This window comes from Schistocerca gregaria, chromosome 7, assembly GCF_023897955.1.
Source record: "Schistocerca gregaria isolate iqSchGreg1 chromosome 7, iqSchGreg1.2, whole genome shotgun sequence".
NCBI classification, from domain to species: Eukaryota; Metazoa; Arthropoda; class Insecta; order Orthoptera; family Acrididae; genus Schistocerca; species Schistocerca gregaria.
This window is the reverse complement of record NC_064926.1, coordinates 275,629,948-275,649,917: the sequence shown is the minus strand read 5'-3', so window position 1 is coordinate 275,649,917 and position 19,970 is coordinate 275,629,948. Positions and strand designations below refer to the sequence as shown.

General features: G+C 37.0%; 1 protein-coding gene across 1 annotated transcript in view; it reads right to left on the bottom strand.

The window, feature by feature from the left end:
* LOC126281215 (katanin-interacting protein-like) overlaps positions 1 to 19,970 on the bottom strand; it is a 288,539-nt gene that overhangs the window by 55,617 nt on the left and 212,952 nt on the right. Inside the window, exon 10 of the mRNA XM_049979962.1 lies at positions 18,353 to 18,518. Within this exon, the coding sequence (XP_049835919.1) occupies positions 18,353 to 18,518 (166 nt within the window). The remainder of the gene's footprint in view (positions 1 to 18,352; positions 18,519 to 19,970) is intronic.

The following is a 19,970-nucleotide window of genomic DNA, read 5'->3' as shown; positions in this document are numbered from 1 at the left end:
TATTATAAAGGTGCACTAAAAATTATATAAATATAATCACACAAATACAATATCAATTATCAAATCATAAAGAGGTGTTGAAAGTAGATGATCCACTTCAACACAATTTAAAAAATAGCTGCACTTAAATTCTTGAAAAATCCTGTACACTAAGCTCGTCAAATGTGCAAAATGCAGGACTGAGATATGTGAGAGAGAGGAAATAGTGTCTGACAGATAAATACTGGGTGTGTATGCTTATTAGTGAATCAGATGTCAATATGTACATATCATTCTAGGCAGCTGTGATAAATTAAACAATGTGATCTATTTCTGGTGACAAAATTGTTGTTATATTCGAAGGCTACATTCCAAGACTACTGGTCCAAGGTCATTAGATATCACTCTGTTTCAAATTATCTGCCCACAGTCACTGCATAAATGTTTATACAAACTCTGGGTTTCAAAAGGAGTCACTCATCTCAGCAGTGTCCTTTACATTCAATAATTCTTTAGCTATAATAGTGCGTAGCATTTTCATACAGTTTGTTAATTCTCTCTATGATTATTACACATGTATCAGAATGATTTGTTGTAATAATTCACTAAAGAATGTTGAAGTACAAATTAATAAATAAATATATTTTATTATTTATTTATTTGCATGATGTTAAAGCAATTTTAATTTTTTTTAAATTTAATTTTTGTTGCTTCCAGATTTCCTTCATCCTTCAAAGGTGCCAGACACCAAAGGCATTGTGATTTATACAAACATGTTTTGGTTTTGTTATTCTTTGATTATGCTTTTCATATTTTGTAGACATCATATTTTTAAACCTATCCTTTTTAGTATCTACGTTGACTTCATTCTTCGCAAATGGAAATATAAGTTAAACAAAGGAATTACGGTAACGAGTGAGGAATACCTGGATATACCTTTGTTTGCTGATGACATCGTTATTATTCAAAAGAGTGAAGATGACCTTCAAATATCAGTATACCAATGAAACAAATTTCTGCAAGCAGTACAACTTTAAAATTTCTAGTAACATAAAAAAAATGGCATTCAGAGGAAAATATCCAGTCAGATCAAAAACTGTTTTCAATAATTCAGTTTTACAATAAGTGTTTCAAATCTCTTATTTAAGCTGTGCTATAAGTTTTGATTTGGATCCTGATATTGAAAATAAAATACACAAATTCCAAGCTCTCTGTGGTACCATTAGCAGAACATTGGGCCATAAAGTACAAAAAGAAACCATCACGAAATTCTATAAAGTAATGGCAGTTCCAATTCTTCAGAAGTGAAAGCTAAGCTACTGGGTTACCACAGAAATAAAGAAATAAATAAAAATCAATAAAGAAAACAAAATCAAACAGCAGAGATGGGGTTGCTAAGGTGAAGAGCTGCACAAGAAGATATATGATTAGAAACAAAGATATTAGAACAGAATTAAATATTGCCAGCATAAGTGAAAAAATTCAAAAATATCGTGAAGATTGGAACAGGTTAATCCTTGGAAGTAAGACGATGATGATGACGATGATATTTTGTATTTTCCATGCATGTAGTGGAGTTTGTGTATAGTTACTAGATAACTCTAATGTTTGTTCCCTGCATATTATGTGATTTGAAATTGCAAGCTCAGAACAACAGAACAAGCTGTGTATTTCTTGCCATCTCCTGTGGGTGTGATCAACAAGGTGTATACGCAGACAAGGTAAAAAAAAAATTGCCAGATTTTTCCCAGATTTCCCAGTTAAAAATACCCTTCCTCCTGGGTGAAAATACACTTTTTCCATTTTAAGTGACAGTATACTTTTCCTCAGACCTGGAAACTTATTAATCTTTTGAATGGTTATGTTATGGTTTTATACACTGACATAGAATTTCACGGCACTTTAGAAAACAAAACTCGGGGAAAAAAACACGTTTTGGAAGGATGTTTGATGTGCAGCAATATGTACGCTGCATATTTTTGTATTACGAAAGTATAAATTCTAATCGCAACAAACACCACATCTTACTTTCCGAAGCATTGAAATCAAGGTTGCAATGCGATTTTGTGCACCAGTCATAGTTCATGTCACGTGATCTCATCAGCCGATGACAGCAGTTATTCAAAGCATAGGACACATGATGTAGTCAGCCAATAGCAACATCACTGTTAAGTAGTGCAAACACACAAATAGGAAAAGTTAATGGTATAAATTAAATACATAGCATTGCTACAACAAAAGAAAAGCTTTCACATATAGTATTAGTCTCGAAGACTAATAAGCTGCAAGAGACGATAAGCTTTCACATATAATGTTGTTCCTTTTTTTTTGTTTTGTTTTACATCACACAAATGTGCCAGTAAAATTTTTAATGACCACTTAAACCACTTAAATGTCCGATCTTCTGGGTTCAAAGTTCTTCTAAATGGTCATCCTCAACGAGTTGATTTTTAAACAAGAGCCAAATGCTCTGTGGTTTAAGAAATTCACGGTACATTCTTGCACATAGTTCATCTTGCATAAAAGGAAATTTACTTTGGAAGTAACACTTTTCAAACAACCATTCACAATTTTTCCCCGCAACTTGTTGGAAACAGGTTCGTTTCAGCAGTGCCACATTAACAGGCATCACCGCGCTTGGGCAGCTGCGATGAAGCAGGAAGCGTGTATGTTCGTACATGTAAAACATTAAAAGTTCTTACATAATGTCATAAAAGAAACAAGACATTAGAGGATACTCCAAGAGTATTGGAATTTCGTAAACCATACTAAAATGCATAATTCGGCTTAAAGTACACATTCGTATGTCCAGATCCGGATGGAAATTTTCTTGGAGTACCAGTAGTGTATTATCTCATGTTTGGTTCTTTATTCTGGTATAATACCATACGTTCTACAAGATGTAAAAGTGCACTTGAAATGTAGCAAACAGTTAAAACTAGCCAACAGTGTGGAATTAAACACTTCACTTCAAATAAATTGACTGCCTCAGTGGAAATAATTAATAAAAGGCAAATTTCTAAAATAACTTCATTGTTCTGCGAGGCGATTAATGCTTGACTGTCAGAAAGGAGGAAATAAAATCAAATTTGTAACTAATAGCACGTTTTAGCCTTCTGTAATTATGTGAATGTATTTTAATTCACCTGATAGCTCCTGGCCACAGAAATCCGCTTTGTTTTTATTTGACATGAGAACAATAAACAAAGAGGAAACTGCAAAATCACTGAATGTAAACATGGGCCACATGGAGACTACCCACCTCCCCACTACAACTCAGACTGCTCTGTGCTCAGCCCTGGATCTACATTATTTCCTAACCGGTGCAATACTAGATAGTAGCGATCCCGCCCTCAAGTGTTTGAGGTAGGACGCCAAAAATTTTGAAAAATCGACTTTTCGAAAATCATTTTGTATTGCACATCTTTCTGAAGAGTCAGATACATAAAAAATATGTGATTATTTGTAACCAGGAGAAAAACAGATCTTCAGATAATTTGTACTCTTTATTGCTTATTAGCTAATAACTTTCTGTTTGTGTGACATAAAATTAAATGTAGGATACACAAAACCAGTAAAGACAAGAGCCAAGCAAGACAGCACACATTTCTTCAATCCTTATGATCTAGCATTTATTCTCTCTAATCTTGCTACAGCTTTACATGGCTCGCTTTCCTTTCTGGGAGAGAATCTATTACCTCATCAAAGTTCCTCGAACATTTTGCTACATGAAAAAATGAAATGTCATTAACTGGACTTATAGTGTAGCGATCTGGTCAAAATTTTCTGTCAAAATTTCATTTTCTGGATACACTGAGAAGATAATATGTAATCTTTCTTTACCTGTTATTCCTGTTAGTTGTTTATTTTCACTCTGGTAGCCTGGATCTATGGAATAAGCTAGTAATTGTAACAATACTGATGATTTGCAAGCCCAGTCAACCACAAAAACAGTGATTGGCATTCACCCGTTCGACTTATTCTGCTCAGCTCTTATAAGCCCATCCCCTTCTGTCTGCAGGGAAGTTTATTTCTATATGCGACTGGTGTTCCCCTAGCAGAGACATCACCCACATTACTCAAAAATCAACTTATGATTCATTCAGAAATCAACTTAAAATGTGTTAAAAATGTTCAATAACCAACAGGGATGCATTTCAATATCAAATGAATAATCAATACACCAATGTGCACTTGGTGCTAGGCGCTTTGTGAAACAAGATTTTACAGCTAGCTGCCACATTCCTGTAGCCAAATATGGGAGAGGGCACTACTCTACGCAACTCAACTGATTCAACTGAACAAGCGCATGAGCTTGCAACTGCTCAAACAAATCTAATGTAAACAGTTGTGATGTCACACTTATCGGAGGCGGCAATTTGTTGTTATGAAGCATTCCATTGTCTTCCTACAGCAGTTGATACATTTTGCTGTTGGCAGACGCTTGTATGACCACTGTGTTTTGTTGTTGTATATGGCACATTTCCTTTGCAACTTAAAGTGTTGTCCCCCCCCCAAATAAAAAATTCCCGGAATTCTAAAAAAATTTCTGTTTTTTTCCCATATTAAAGCTAATGCCAATTGTTCCAGGGTGGTTTTGTGCAATCTGGTTCCATCGAATTAAGTACACATAGGTTCTAATACCCAAACAACAGTCTGCACACCTTGTCCCGAAAAACAACCTTAGTAATGATGGATTTCCTCCATTCTTCTCTATACTTTCTCTAATGCACTGTTGAAAAAATGCCATGAACGGGATCTTATAAGTCACTGGCAAGAAGGAGATTCCTCTATATTTGCCAGGATAAGTTTTTTTCCCTTCTTCTTTTATGTAGTGGGTGAACTAATGCTGATGTGCATTCTCATGGTAAGCTGTTTTTTGTCCAAATTTCATTAATGATTTCTGTTAGACATAGAATAATATTGTCACAGTTCGACAACTGTAGTCTTCTCCCATTGCTTTATTATTTCTAAGTCGTCTTTCTTTCTTTCTTCCTTTTTTTTTTTCTTTTCTTACAACTTCTCTCGTTTCCTCTACTGTTATGGCTTTGAGTCTGACTGTATCTGGGTGACGTCATCAAAATGGAGTACTTCTTTTGGTGGATGAAAATTGTTTTGTTCAGTGATGTAGTTCCCAAGAATTGTGCAGTTCTTAGTGTTATTGTATGCAGCCTTATGTGTTTTTGGATCCATAAACTGTTAGCTTGGTGGTGTTTACTTCTTTGAATTATTTTTGAATGTTTCATAAAAGTCCTTTGTGTTGTTCTGAATAAAATATGGCTCAACTGATGTTTTGATCTTTTCTGTGTTGTACTCTGTTCTTTTTGAGACGTTTTGAAGAACGTTTCCTTGCTTCTACAAAATTTGCCCTGTTATTATTTTTATTTGTGTTCAAGATGTTCCAAGCTCATTATCATTATAATTAATTCATCACAATATCATCACTCCGCCAGATGTGTTTCCATTTTTTTTTTTTTTTTTTTTTTTTTTTTTTTTTTTTTTTTTAGAGGAACAGTTTTTCCTTCAGTCTGAATAATATCTTTTCGACACAGTTCCCAACATTTATGTATTCTTTTTTACAAATACATTTTGTAATCATTTTCTCTATATAACTTCTGTATGTAAAATTCGTATTGGTTCTTTTTTCTAAATGTTGGTCTAACTTTGAATTTAATAATAGATAGGTAATGTCTGAATCTAAACTGGCACTCTTACCAACTTTTACACTGAGTACCTCGACTGCAGAGTATCTACTTACAGCAACATGATCAATTTGTTTTTCATTGCAAATTGGATTCTTTTCTAGGAAGTTTTTTGAAGAATGTAAATTTTATTACTAGATTATGCTGATAGTACAGGCTTAGGAGTCTTCTTTATTTGCACTGGCTCTTTTACGTCCACGAAATTTTCCTACTACCGAATCTGTGCTGACACTCTTTGCCAACTTGTACAGTAAAGTCACCAAGCAGTAATACTGTGTTTTTTTGATGGACTGTGATTTAGGGCATTTGACACAGTTTGTTCAACAATTTCTATTTGATCTTTCTGTGTTCTGTTTTTCTCAGTTGTAGGCACATGTGTATTCAAAACAGTGTAAATTTTGTTGGATGATTTAAATATTACTATGGAAAGTCTTTCATTAATTAATTTAAATTCTATAATTGAGTTTAATATGTTGTTGTTGTTTATGATGCAACCTGATCCCAACTGGAATACATTCTTCATAACTCATTTTATTATGGTTTCCCTTCAATACCCTGCATCCTTCTGAACTTAAGGGATGTTCATCAGTAAATCTTGTTTCCTGCAATGCTGTAATCATTACATTTTTCTCCTTTAGAAGGTTTATTACAGTTTTGAGTTTTCCTGTGCATAACAGCAAATTCACATTAAAAATGGCTTGGTAATTTATGTTTCTGTGTTTGATTTTGTGAGTTTGTTGTTTAAGGCAGGTTTCAGAAAGTACCAACTCATTCTTTGCACAGTGAGATAAATCTGCAGAATCTGAATGCCTACTTTTCAATTCCTTTGAAATGGGAGATCAGGTGGTATTCGGAGTAAAATCTCTTACAAAGCACATATCCATTGTTGATTGCTTGTTGAGTTATGGGAGCAATTCCTATAAAGATACTACTCAGTGTCATTAGCTCCAAGGAATATGTTTCCAGCCGCACCTCTCTTTTACAGTTCACTCAAAATATAACATCATTAATGAACCCAACACAGCCACAGGTTGTGTACTATTTAATTATTGATAAACGATTTTCATCATCAGATGGGAGTATCACCATACACTTAATGCTTTAGTTGCAACACATTACAAGTTAAAAGCATTGCTCAACTCCACTCCATGCTGTTGATGGTGCTGCTCACAGAGCAATGAATATATGGATCTGACATGTGAAACTTGTGGCATTTGCTATGATAACAGCACGAGCTAAAAGATCGGGTGTAAAGTTTGATCACTTGGTGTTATGGTTTTTGAAGTGATCTCTTGAAGTTACTGTTTTTGAAGTCATTATCACAAAACATCCAGAACGTTTGGCATGTGGTACACCGTTATGAGTGCGAATACTGACAAACTGGCAGTATAAACTATCTTTTTTGAGATTAGGTACAGGAAACATGTTGTTAATTAAGATTATATCCATATATTTGAAAATTTGTTGACAATTTGATCCGGTATTGGCAGTGTAGCTTTTAGTTTAATTAACTGTCCTATTACTGGTAGCTCGTAGAAGACAAAAATTGTCACACTATGCTGAACATACACATAGGCTGCTTACAAAAACTGGAGTTAAATGTGAATTGGGTTCTTTCTATAACATAAGTATCAACCCCTGAGGTGACACTTACTTAGGCTGAGTTATAGAACTGCCCTAAAATATTATTTTATATGACTTACACAAGTGTAAATATGCAAAGTAAACTTTCAGACATTTTGAGTAGCAAAATTAAAGGTTGCACACAGAGCAAAAGTTGCCGAACTGAAACTTATAAGAAGGGTGTGGTCAACCACCTGTCCTATCTTCATAAAAACATACTTACATATTCTATATGCATATACTGAACTCATTTATTTTCATTATCTTATTATTACAAATCCTACATCATTGAGAGATGATCACTGGATGAGTAAATAAATAAAAGGTTTCAAAATCTCATCAGTAATGTGCACACAGCAATAGTGAATATTCTGTTTTACTTAATACTGCATTACTATTACCTCTTACTGTTATTTTTCAAGATACTTCCTGTTCTGTTAAGAACCAGAACAACTTATTTTTTCCAAAATACACAATAGTCCATTTACAGAAAATCAATTGATGATTTAGTAAAACTTCGACTGCTGTTTCTTCTGTTGGTAAATTTGTTAAGAACTAGCCTATGATACTACCATTTTCAGCAAAAATAATTATTTCTCTTTTATCGATATATGATGTAGAAGTACAGTATTACACGTAAATAATAGTAGTAGTGCATCCAATATTGAAGCCAGGAATACATCAAATATCTTCAAAATAGTACTGTGATTTGCGCAGACTTCAGAGACCATTTCAGTTGGTCATATTCTTCTATTCAAACATTTTACTGGGCACACACACACACACACACACACACACACACACACACACAGATGCTCAATCATTCCAGACCACATTATACATTCCAAAATGTTAGTGAAAGTTATTAAATGTGAAATGGATAAGTGTCTATTGATTATTAGTGTATGTCTTAATTTACTGCTTATTTTACTGAGCAGTTTGTGACTTGACACAAGATATTCTCAGTAAAAAGGCTATTCTGCAATCTGAACTGAGAATTAAACCAGAAACCCCCCTGAGATGCTCAATCGTTCCAGACAACATTATACATTCCAAAATGTTTGTGAAAGTTGTTAAATGGATACGTGTTTATTAATTATTAGTGTATGTCTTAATTCACTGCTTATAGATGGGTTTCATACTATACTTTATATGAGATTTTAATAAAGAGATTTAATTATTTCACTAATGAGAAGTCATTCCATGATTTAATTATTCTCATAGTTTTCCAAGAAGTAGTTGAATTAACACGAAACTTACTGGACATTTATCACACTGCTTGAAACACATACAATACTGATTCTTGTTTTGAGCTAACTGAAAGTAATCAGGAAGAAGCTATTAAAGGCACAGATAAAATAATATTTAAAGTAAATTTAATACATTGCACACTCCTGCACATGAATTATATTTCATGTGGTATGAATATCTCTTACTAACGCCCATTAGAACTAGGACACTGGAATATTCAAATGTGCTCCTTTGACACCAGTAACAGAAGGAATGTTATAATGTATGTGCAAACTTATAGAACCAAAAATAATTATTGTGTGCATATATCGTTCCCCATCAGGGAACTTAATGACGTTTTTAGACAGTGTTGAAAGACTTTTTAGTGAATTAAGACATTTTACATAGAGCATTATTGTACTTTGTGATTTCAATGTAAACTTTAAAATGAACTGTCAAAAAGTATCAAAACTAAACAATTTGTTATGTTCACAAAATTTAGCACCATCTGTATATGAATGCACTAGATATGGAAAACACTCTGAAACAATAATAGATCAAATATTTTTTGACTTGCAAAAGCTAGATCATGTTATTGAAGTAACTGACACAGAGTTCTTGGACCACAAAACAATAAAACTCTATATAAATAATGAACTGGGCACAAATTCTAGAATGCATAAGAAATATATCTACAGAAGATGTATCAATGAGGACACTATTAGGGTTTTTAATTATTTAGTAAAAAAACTCAGACTGGGATTTAGACAAACTCAACACCGTGAATATGAAATTTGAGTCATTTTTAACTTGTTATAAACATAACTCTGAAATTGCATTCCCTCTTAAGAAAATTTAAATAAAAAGCAAGCCTAATACTTGGGTAACACAGGGAATATGGAAATCTGGAGAGCGACTTAGAAAGCTAAGTAAATCAGCCAGGCTGAATCCAGCTTTGAAACAGTATGTCACCTGTTACACAAAACTGTACAGGAAAGTCATTAAAGCAGCAAAAAAGTTACATAATGACTCGTACATCAGTAGAAGCAAGGGTAAGAAGAAAATGAAATCAGTTTGGCATGTGATAAATACAACTGTAGGCAGAAGTAAAGTAAGAGACAGCAGCTTTGTTATTAAAAGTGAGGACAAAACTATAAGTGATCCTTTACGTATTGCCAATATGTTCAACCTTCATTTTGCAAGTATTGTACAAAGCCTCATAAAAACCCAAAGACAAACAAAAATTAAACATAACATCTCCACAAATCCTAAAACTATGTTCTTATATCCTGTAAGTGTACAGGAAGTACAGAATGAAATTAACAAACTAAAAAATAAATTGTCTTTTGGCACTGGTGGCATTCCAGATAAAATACTTAAACATGACATAAATATTGCTCGTCCGCTTGTTGACATAATTAATGCCTGTTTCAGCACTGGCAGTTTCTCTAAAGAACTATAGCTGTCAACAATAAAACCATTATACAAAAATGGTGATCCTCATGATGTAAAAAACTTCAGACCTATATCCTTGACATCCTGCTTGTCAAAAGTTATTGAAAGAATAATGCATGAAAGACTCTGCTTTCCTGAACACAAGTAGAATATTAGTCAGTAAGCAAAATGACTTCAGAAAAAATAGGTCAACTGAAACAGCTGTATATAATTTCCTAAAACTTCTCCTGATCACTATAGATCATAAAGAAGTAAACTGTGGGGTATTTTTAGATTTATCAAAGGCATTTGATGTGATTGATCATGAATTATTGCTTGAGAAACTATATTGCTATGGTGTATGTGGTACTGTTCACAGCTGGTTTAAACCATGCCTGTCAGACAGATACCAGAAAGTGGTTTTGTGCTGGGACCCCTCTTGAGTTTCATAATTGATCTACCAAACTATTTAACACTAGCTAATGCTGTATTGTATGCGGATGATCTCTGCCCTTACTCTTTGCCTTTACAAATGTCTGCTTGTGTCTGTGTAAGTGCGGATGGATATGTGTGTGTGTGTGTGAGTGTACACCTGTCCTTTTTCCCCCTAAGCTAAGTTTTACCGCTCCCGGGATTGGAATGACTCCTTACCCTCTCCCTTAAAACCCACACCCTTTCGTCTTTCCCTCTCCTTCCCTCTTTCCTGAAGAAGCAACCATCGGTTGCGAAAGCTAGAAATTTTGTGTGTGTGTTTTATTTATTGTGCCTGTCTACCGGCGCTTTCCCGCTTGGTAAGTCTTGGAATCTTTGTTTTTAATATATTACCACTGTAGGCCTATGTTATTAATTTACTGTATAATTACAAATCATATAATGTAACATGACAACTCCTATATCATTGTATATGACAAAATGGATGCTCAATAAATAACAATAACAATGTGTGATTGTGTCCCCCTTTCTTTTAACTTGTGAAATCTCATAGCCCAATTTGTCTTCTCTTATGAAAGACTAGGCTGTGCTATGCACACTACTACTAACTGAAAATATAAAAACAATTATTAACAACATGAAATTGAGTCTCTCCCACAGGCATGTAAGAAAAGTACAATTGGTAGCACACTGCTAACAGAATGTAGGAATGTTGTCCAGCACACAGTTGCAACTTCTCACTGTTATTTAATGTGGATGTACAGCACTACAGAGCAGGAAAAAACAGTATTTCAGAAGACCCCTCAAACTGTGGTTAAAACTGTTGTATCCTTCATCTCAGAGGAGCTAGTCCAATGGCTTACAAGGAAAACCTCTGTGGAGTAGAGAGGTATCGAGGGAAAAGTTAAAACTGTGACATGGTCTGTGAGGTGCACAATGATAATGCCATTTAAATTCTGTCAGTCACTCATGTTTAATCCACCACAAATCTTCATCACATATTTCACTAAAGAATACAAAAGCAGTACCACAAACCTAGTGATGTCCATCAGGGACAATGGTATAAACAGGAGTGTCCCAAGGAAGTATGATACTACGGCTCTTGTTCTCATGATCAGACAAATCGGCTGAGCAGCAATCTGTGTTTGTTTGCTGATGCCTGTGTAGTGTATGGGAAAGTGTTATTGTAAAGTGACTGCAAGGGAATGGAGGGGGATTTACACAGAATTTCTCTCTGGTATGATGAATGGCAGCTTGCTCTAAATGTAGAAAAATGTAAGTTGCCACAGGTGAGTACAAAAAACAATTCCTTAATGTTCAAATACAGTATTAGTGGTGAGATGCTTGGCACAGTCACATTGTTTAAATACCTAATCCTAATTTTGCAAACTGATATGAAATGGAACAAACATGTAAGTTCAGTGGTAGGGAAGGTGAATGGCCAACTTTGGTTTATTGGGATAATTCTAGGAAACTGTAGCTCATCTATAAAGTAGACTGGGTGTACACACTAGAGTGACCCACTCTTGAATACTGCTTGAATGCCTGAGATTCCCATCAAATCAGATTAAACGAAGCAATTCAGAGACGTGTTGTTAGATTTGCTACCAGTAAGTTCAATAAACATATGAGTATTACAGAAATGCTCTGTGAACTCAAATGGGAGTCCCTGGAAGACAAAGTTCTTTTCTGAAATGCTACTGAAAAAAGTTTAGAGAAATGGCGTTTGTGGCTGACTGCAGAACAATTTAACTGCCATCAACCTGCATCTTGTGTAAGGGCCACAGAGACTAGATAACAAAAATTAGGGCCCCTACAGAAAAAAATAGGCAACCATTTTTCCCCCGTTTCATTTAGGAGTGGAACAGGATAGGGGATGACTAACAGTGGTATTAGGTAACATCCGCCATGCACCATATGCTGGCTTGTGGAGTACATACGAAGATTCACATCCAGATGTTCTGCCACTGCATTACTTTTAAAAAAGTTCATTTTTTGTGTGTACATTTGCTCCACACACTTAGCTCCAGTGAGTTAATCTTGAAATCTTGACCAAACTCTTACATACTCTCCCAGCTCAGATTAAGTGATGCTATTGATCCAAATTCCTACATACTGCCTTGCTATCTTCAATTACCCAGCCGAGGAGGGCACAAGATTTCTCGAAGTTTGTAACATGGAAGATTTGTGAATCTAGGTTTTCTTGTATTTATTTGTTAATCCCCTATCATGCCAATCTGGTGCATCCTGTTCTTGTCTACTGCTGGATCCACCTTTTCCCACCTTTTGTCACATAACTAGTAATACCGCTTATTTCCCCCCCCCCCCCCCCTTCCACTTACTAAGTACCCAGACTGCAACAAATTCCAGTCTCCTATTCTGCTTTGGGGCATACTTTACATGACAATGAGCAGGGATTATTAGTCTGCCTCCATAACTGAGTGGTCAACATGTCAGATGGGCATGCGAAAGACCCGAGTTCAATTCTCAGTACTGCCAGGGATTTTTTCTTGGTGGGAGGACTGGAATGTCATCTACTCAGCCTTGTGATGTTAGCTGAGGAGATATGTGAATGAGACATAACAGTCACAAGCTCTGGAAAGCCAACAATGACTGACAGAGTGATGTGCTGACACTATGCTCCTAGATACTGCTTTGGAGGAGTATTCAAAAATCTGTTCTTTTTCAAGACTATTGTTGCCCAAATGAAATTATAATTTACAATCCGTACAAAACAATTCAAGCACACTTATCCAGTGGCGACCCCTACTTTTTTCAACCATGGCAGCACAGAGAGAATATAGTGAAATGAAAACAAACAAATATGAGCATAATTATCAAAGATCTGCATTTACAAGTGTGAAGTGATTGCTCCTTATTGTAAATTATCATTAAGTAATTAGTACAAAATGAAAAAGTAAACCAAATATCAGAGCTTTAGTAAACCTTAAAGATCCTGCCCTACATGCAGCAAATTTAAAATTCAGCTAACAACTTACCTCTTACCAAAATGCCAGTATTTTGGACTTGATTTTGTCATAAACAATTACATGAAATGTGATCTCACAAGTTCTCTCAGCATGATTTATCAATGTTATCCTTCCAGGTTTTTCCAGAGTCATTGTTTCCATTTTATGCACAATATTTTGATGAGAGACCCAGAGACCCAGTAATCTTCTTCAGGTGGCTCTGAGTTTTGCTGTCATGTGTACTTACTGCCTGGTCTCCAACCAGACAGTGAACTATTGTTGGTGTTGCATTGCTATTTATAGTTGAATTTGGTTTCAGATGCTCTCTATGAATTTTGATGCTCTTCCATTTTTCATAGCTAATACTGATATTTCATTAAACTCAAATTCTCACAGTGTTTTCCTGCCCTGGTGGATGTGATGGCCAGTGATATTTTAATAAATTGCATCATGGATTCCAAGCATTACTTACATTGAAAGTGTTGCCCCTGTTAATTAGGTTCTCTGCCATATATTTAAACACAGTCCTTAATTATACTGCCCCAGAAACTTGGCGTTTCACAATGATACTGTTCTCATTGTACTGCAGTTCATTATTACATTCAAGGAAGTGTTCAGTGAGATCTGATTTATTTCAATGTTTTATTTGGGTATGTCACATACTAACAGTTTACTCACATAAAAAATGGCACAGTCACATCAAATGTGACACACACTTGGCTTTCGAATACCTAGATCATCTTAACATTACAAAGAATACTTCTTATCTTAGCTGAAGGGAGCAAAATATGTTGGATGGCATGTTTCCTTAGGAGTCAAAGATCTAAGCATTGTGCCAGAATGAGGTAAGCAAAAGGTTTTTGACTTCTCTTCCTCAGTCTGTCTCAACCTCTTTCTCAGGCATTCTTAATTTCAACTGCTTTGCCTGTTCAATCTGATGACCCTAGTCCCCATTCCCACAGCATACTGTTTGTAGGTGTTTGTAATTCTTTGGCAAGGCTATTTATGTCTGTAAGTGTTTGAGCTCTATGGATCATAGTCTTTAGCATGGTAGTCTTTAATGATGGATGATAATAGCTGAAGATCTGAAGTGTGTGTTGGTTTTCAATATACATTGTGACCCAGTGATCCAACTGTTCTCCTCTTAACTAACATGTTGAAAAAAGGTAGTTGGTTCTCTTTTCCAAGTTACATCATGAAATCTATGGAAGGACAAGGAAACTGTTGTTCTGCCAGCCAGCATAATCATGAAATGAAATACAAGGTGATCACTATCTCGGTGCAAATTCCAAGTTTCTGGGACAGCATTAATTAAGGTATATATCGATGTAAAGATGTCACAAAATCTAATAAACGGGGACCACAGTTTTAATTTAAGTAATACTTGGGTTCTAGCACTCAATTTATTAAAATCTTGCTGGCAATCACGTCAAACAGAACAGAAAAATTCTGAAGGAATTTGCATTTTTCAAAATATCAGTGTGAGCCCTGAAGAACAAAAGAGCATCAAAGGGCATAGGGAGTGACAGGAATCAAACTTGGCTATAAACAGCAGTGCATGATCAGAAATAGTTCACAATCTGGTTGGAGCCCAGGCAATGTGTAGGCATGGCAGTGAAATTCTCATCCCCTGGAAAAATGGCAGGATCAGTTTTCCACATATTGTGCATAAAATGGAAACAATATCCAAACAGAACATCCAGAAGCACACCATTAATTACATGAAATTTCACATGTTCAACTGCACCACAAAATATGAGGCAGACTACTAGTTGTATTCTCTTCAAACTTGTTTTAACAGCTTATTAAGAGTTAAAAGTACACAATTTTGATAACATTTATGCCCAAAAGATTAGTTTATCTTTTCTTAGAATTCATTGTACTCAGTACTTATTAAACTAACAGAGGGCATGTGTATTCATGACAATACATGCCCCAGTAATAATTTTGCTACGCTGTAATTTTGATGGTCTGCCCTGCTCATTAGGGACTGTAGTTCAAGCCTATGTCCCTAGAAGTTTTAGGCATTTTGGAGAAGAGTTTGTGGTTGTGTGTGTGTGTGTGTGTGTGTGTGTGTGTGGGCGCGCGCGCACCCTTGCGCATGCAGGCTTCGTTGTTCGTCGTATCAACAAGGCGAGTCACATTTTGACTGATGACAAAATTCTTGAGTTACCCCATGAACCTGAAGACAGTGGAATTATGGTAGTTTTTTGGAAGATGGTGTCAGAGATGATCTGAGAATGATGCATACTACGCTCAACATAGTGATATTTCTCTGGATAGTATGGATGAATGTGGAAGATCAAAGATGAGGATGCTGACGACAGCCAAGTAACCACTGATTTTATGGGTGATACTGATGTGTTTCCAGGGCAATATGGACGGTAAAATATGCATTTAGATGAGGAACGATGTATTTCTTGATTCTATGATGAAACACATGAAAGAGTAAACTGCTCATGAATTCCCTTTCTTCTTCCTATATACAAACAGAGTGGAAGGAAGTACCCTCATCTGGGCAGATTTTACATCAATCCAACACCTGTTTTCAACTGAAATCCGCTGATGCCAATCTTAAGGGAACTACGAGGAAATTCTGACCTGGGATTACCTCTTGCAATAAAAGATTCCATATGCCAATGAGGTAGACAATTTTTTTTGGAGGAAATGGAGTATCTTAACAATTTTATTGAAGAAAAAGTGAAATGTACGTACAACCAGTAACAGGCACATTGGAGAGGCGGCCACCCTTACTGATAAGACTAACAGGAAGAAGTCAAAATTAGCCTATGTAGTGGACACCCATAAAAAAAGTTAGATGTTGATTCATCTAACTGGGGATGGTCCTTCAGAAACAGGGAAGAATGAAAATCATGTACTATTGACCTTTAGTTTCCTGTCTGCCCCCCCCCCCCCCCTCTCCCTCTATGGACATACATATTAATCCAAGTGCACAGTATTACCTACAGTTTAAAATCGGGAATTCTTCATTTTTAATAATGAAAATATTATTAGTATAGTAGAAGCGTCTATGAGTGTAAATAGTTTAAAATATGATGAAAACTGCCAGCTATTCAGCACACATTTTTCATGTTACTGCTCAGGTGTCAAAGTGTTAGCATACTACTCTACCTACCAATAAACCAACTTTCTTGATCCACCACTAACTGAAAACATTTCACCCATTCACAACATTCCATGTACTATTTGATCTGACATGTTATCAACCTCAGTCAACAAAAGCATTTGATTCTGGTAGCTGGTTCCTCATAAATAAGCATGATGACTCAGGGAAAAAATTAAAAATTTCAAATTTCATTTTCAGTTTATACATCACATATAGGGAAAACCCACATTAGATAATAATATTGTGAAAAGGATAGTTGATACTCACCATGTAGCGAGAATGCTGAGTTGCAGATAGGCAGAGAGAGAGAGAGAGAGAGAGAGAGAGAGAGAGAGAGAGAGAGACTGTCGGCCAGCAAGGCCTTTGTTGAAATCGGCACACACACACACACACACACACACACACACACACACACACACACACACACAGACACACAAATGCAACTCACACACTTGGCCACAGTCTCTGGCATTTGGAGACAGATTGCGAGTAGCAGCGCATGATGTGAGAGGCAAGGTATGAAGGATAAGGAGGAGGCTGGGGTGGGGAGGTGGAGGGACAGCGGGGTAGGGGTGGGGTATAGTAAAATGCTGCTGTGGGAGCGCTCAGGGCAACTGGTGCAGTCAGGTTATACAGAGGGAGGGAGAGAGAGGAGAGGTAGTGGAAAAGGAGACAAGTTGAAAGTCTGGGTGCACTGGTAGTGCTGGAATGGGAACCGGGAAGGGGCTAGATAGGTAAGGATAATGACTAACAGATGTTGCGGCCAGGAGGATTACGGGAACATAGGATATATGCAGGGGATTGAGGATGAGGACACCCTATCCACATTCCTCCAGAACCCAAACACCTTCTCTCCATTCGCTTCACCTGGCCCCAAACAGTACCCTCGTCCATACCTAAACAACCTCTGCACTCAACCCCTTGCTTCATGGCTCATATCCCTGTAGTAGACCTAGATACAAGACCTGTCCTATACATCCTCCCACCACCACATACTCCAGTCCGGTCAGAAACATCATAAAAGGCAGGGCTACCTGTGAAACCAGTCATGTGATCTACAAACTAAGCCGCATTTTACGTGGACTTGACAACCAAAAAGCTGTTTGTCTGCATGAATGGCCACTGACAAACTGTGGCCAAGAAACAATTGGACCACCCTGATGCTGAGCACACTGCTTAAAATGACATTCTTCGTTTCAGTGACTGCTTCACAGCCTGTGCCAAATGGATGCTTCTCACCAACACCAGCTTCTCTGAATTGCATGGGTGGGAATTCTCCCTGCAATATATCCTATGTTCCCACAACCCTCCTGGACTCAACCTTTGTTAGCCATTGTCCTTGCCCATCTAGCCCCTTCCCTGTTCCCATTCCGGCACTACACAGCCCTATATTCCACCAATGCACCCTTTTCACTTCCCTCCTTATCTGTTACCTCCCTCTCTCCGCCACCCTCCGTCTAACCTCCTGACTGCACCAACTGCCCTACTCTTCACTTCATCCGTGCACATTCCCACAGTAGAACTTGTTCATCCCTCACCCCTACTCTGCTGTCCCTTACTCCCAGCCCCAGACTCTTCCTTACCCCCACCCGGTTGCCTCTCCTATTATGCACTGCTACTTGCAATCTGGCTCCAGTTGCCAGAGACTGTGGTTACACATGTAAGAGTTGCATTTGTGTGTGTCTATTTTCAACAAAGGCTTTCATGGCGAAAAGGTCACTTCATGATAGTCTTTTTGTTGTGCCTATTTGCGATTCAGCATCTCTGCTATATGGCAAGTAGCAACAATCCTTTTCACTATATTGTTACATTCCATCCTGGAGTTCCCATTTTTACATAGAAAATGTTATACTTACTCCACAGTATACCATGTCTGGTGATGCATTGAAATTCCAGAGTCGCAGCCCTGCAATTTTTTTGGTTTCTGGGTATGTGAGTGTCAATGTCACTGGTTCACCACTCAGGAAACCCGTACTCCACATATGACTGTCATCTGTTGTTACATTTATTCCATCAATCAACCTGGACAAAGAACAGTTGTTAGGTACCTCAAAATGTGTATCTTAGAAGACAGGATCATTTGCCTAAGATGTCGTGATGTCATATCTGCCACAAAGCCACAGCTCAAAAAACGCAAGACTTATGTTTTTAATACTACATATACAAAATTATACATATTTCATAAATGATGAGAATTTTCTCAAAACATGTTTAATACAAGATGGAAACCACATTATAAAGTTATTAAGTAACAGCTGTTTAATATATATTTGTCTGTTTCACTTTCTTTGAAACTAAACACGAATAATTATTCTTAGAAATACCCTAAGAATATTTCATTTATTTTGTTTAGCTCTCCTTTTCCTCTTTATCAGCCTATTTGGAATGAAGAAAATTATCTTCAAATAAAGAAGTTAGCACTAGTTTATTGCAGAGTGTAGATTTAATATTCCCACCAGGGGATATCACAATGGAGGCACAATGGGGTCAGTAGTGCAGAGGAATAGTGCAGAAACATACCATGGAGTGCACACACAGCATGTAGTATTGGCAGACCTGCTGGTCAGTGTTTACTGATGGGCGGCAGTAAGCCGGGCAGGCTTATCTGATGGCATATCCCACACACTGCCTCCACGGATGGGCAGTCTCGTCGAATGTGCAACGAAAGACAACTGGAGCAGGACAGCTAGCTTGCCCACCAAATGGAAGAACAACATCAAGGAGCTGAAAAACGTTATGAGCAGGAAATGCGATACTGTGGTCATTTTGAAAATGAGTATTGTTGATGAGTGCTCAGTCATCCATTACATGCAGCAGTTGCATGCTGAGTTTATTCCTGCGCATGGCTTTATAAGCTTTTGGACTTTCTGCTTGCCACACATAAACTCGCATGGGCAATGAGAGTGTAGTGTGGCGGTGTTGTCACGCTTGTGCAGATACTAACGTGTGTAGTGTGGCGGTGTTGTCACGCTTGTGCAGATACTAACGTGTGTAGTGTGGCTGTGTTGTCACACTTGTGCAGACACTAATGTGGAGATGAAGGATATTCTTACAGGTGTGTGTGTGTGATGCCCCAGTTTTTTTATTTGTTTCTGTTTTCCTAGTATTAAATTTGGGCCACCATGGACCTGGCATTTCTGCAATGCTGGCAGGAACTGATGTGCCTACAGAAGGAACTATAGCAGCAGCAACAGCAAGAGCAGATGCTGGTGTTGCTGAATCAGAATGTAGATTTTCTTTATGTCCTTGCCCAACTGCTGTTTACTGATTTTGATGAGTCTATGGAAAGGGGGAGAGCTTGGAAGAATTACCTGCACTGGTTCTTACTGCAACACCAGTAAGACACATCATCAGACTAGATAATAAGGTGGCCTTGTTGCTGTACAGCACTGTGGGTGTATATGAAGTTGTCTAAAATTTGGAACCCTCCACTGAGGCCGAGAAATTTCACGTTTCAAGCTTTATTGGTTGTGG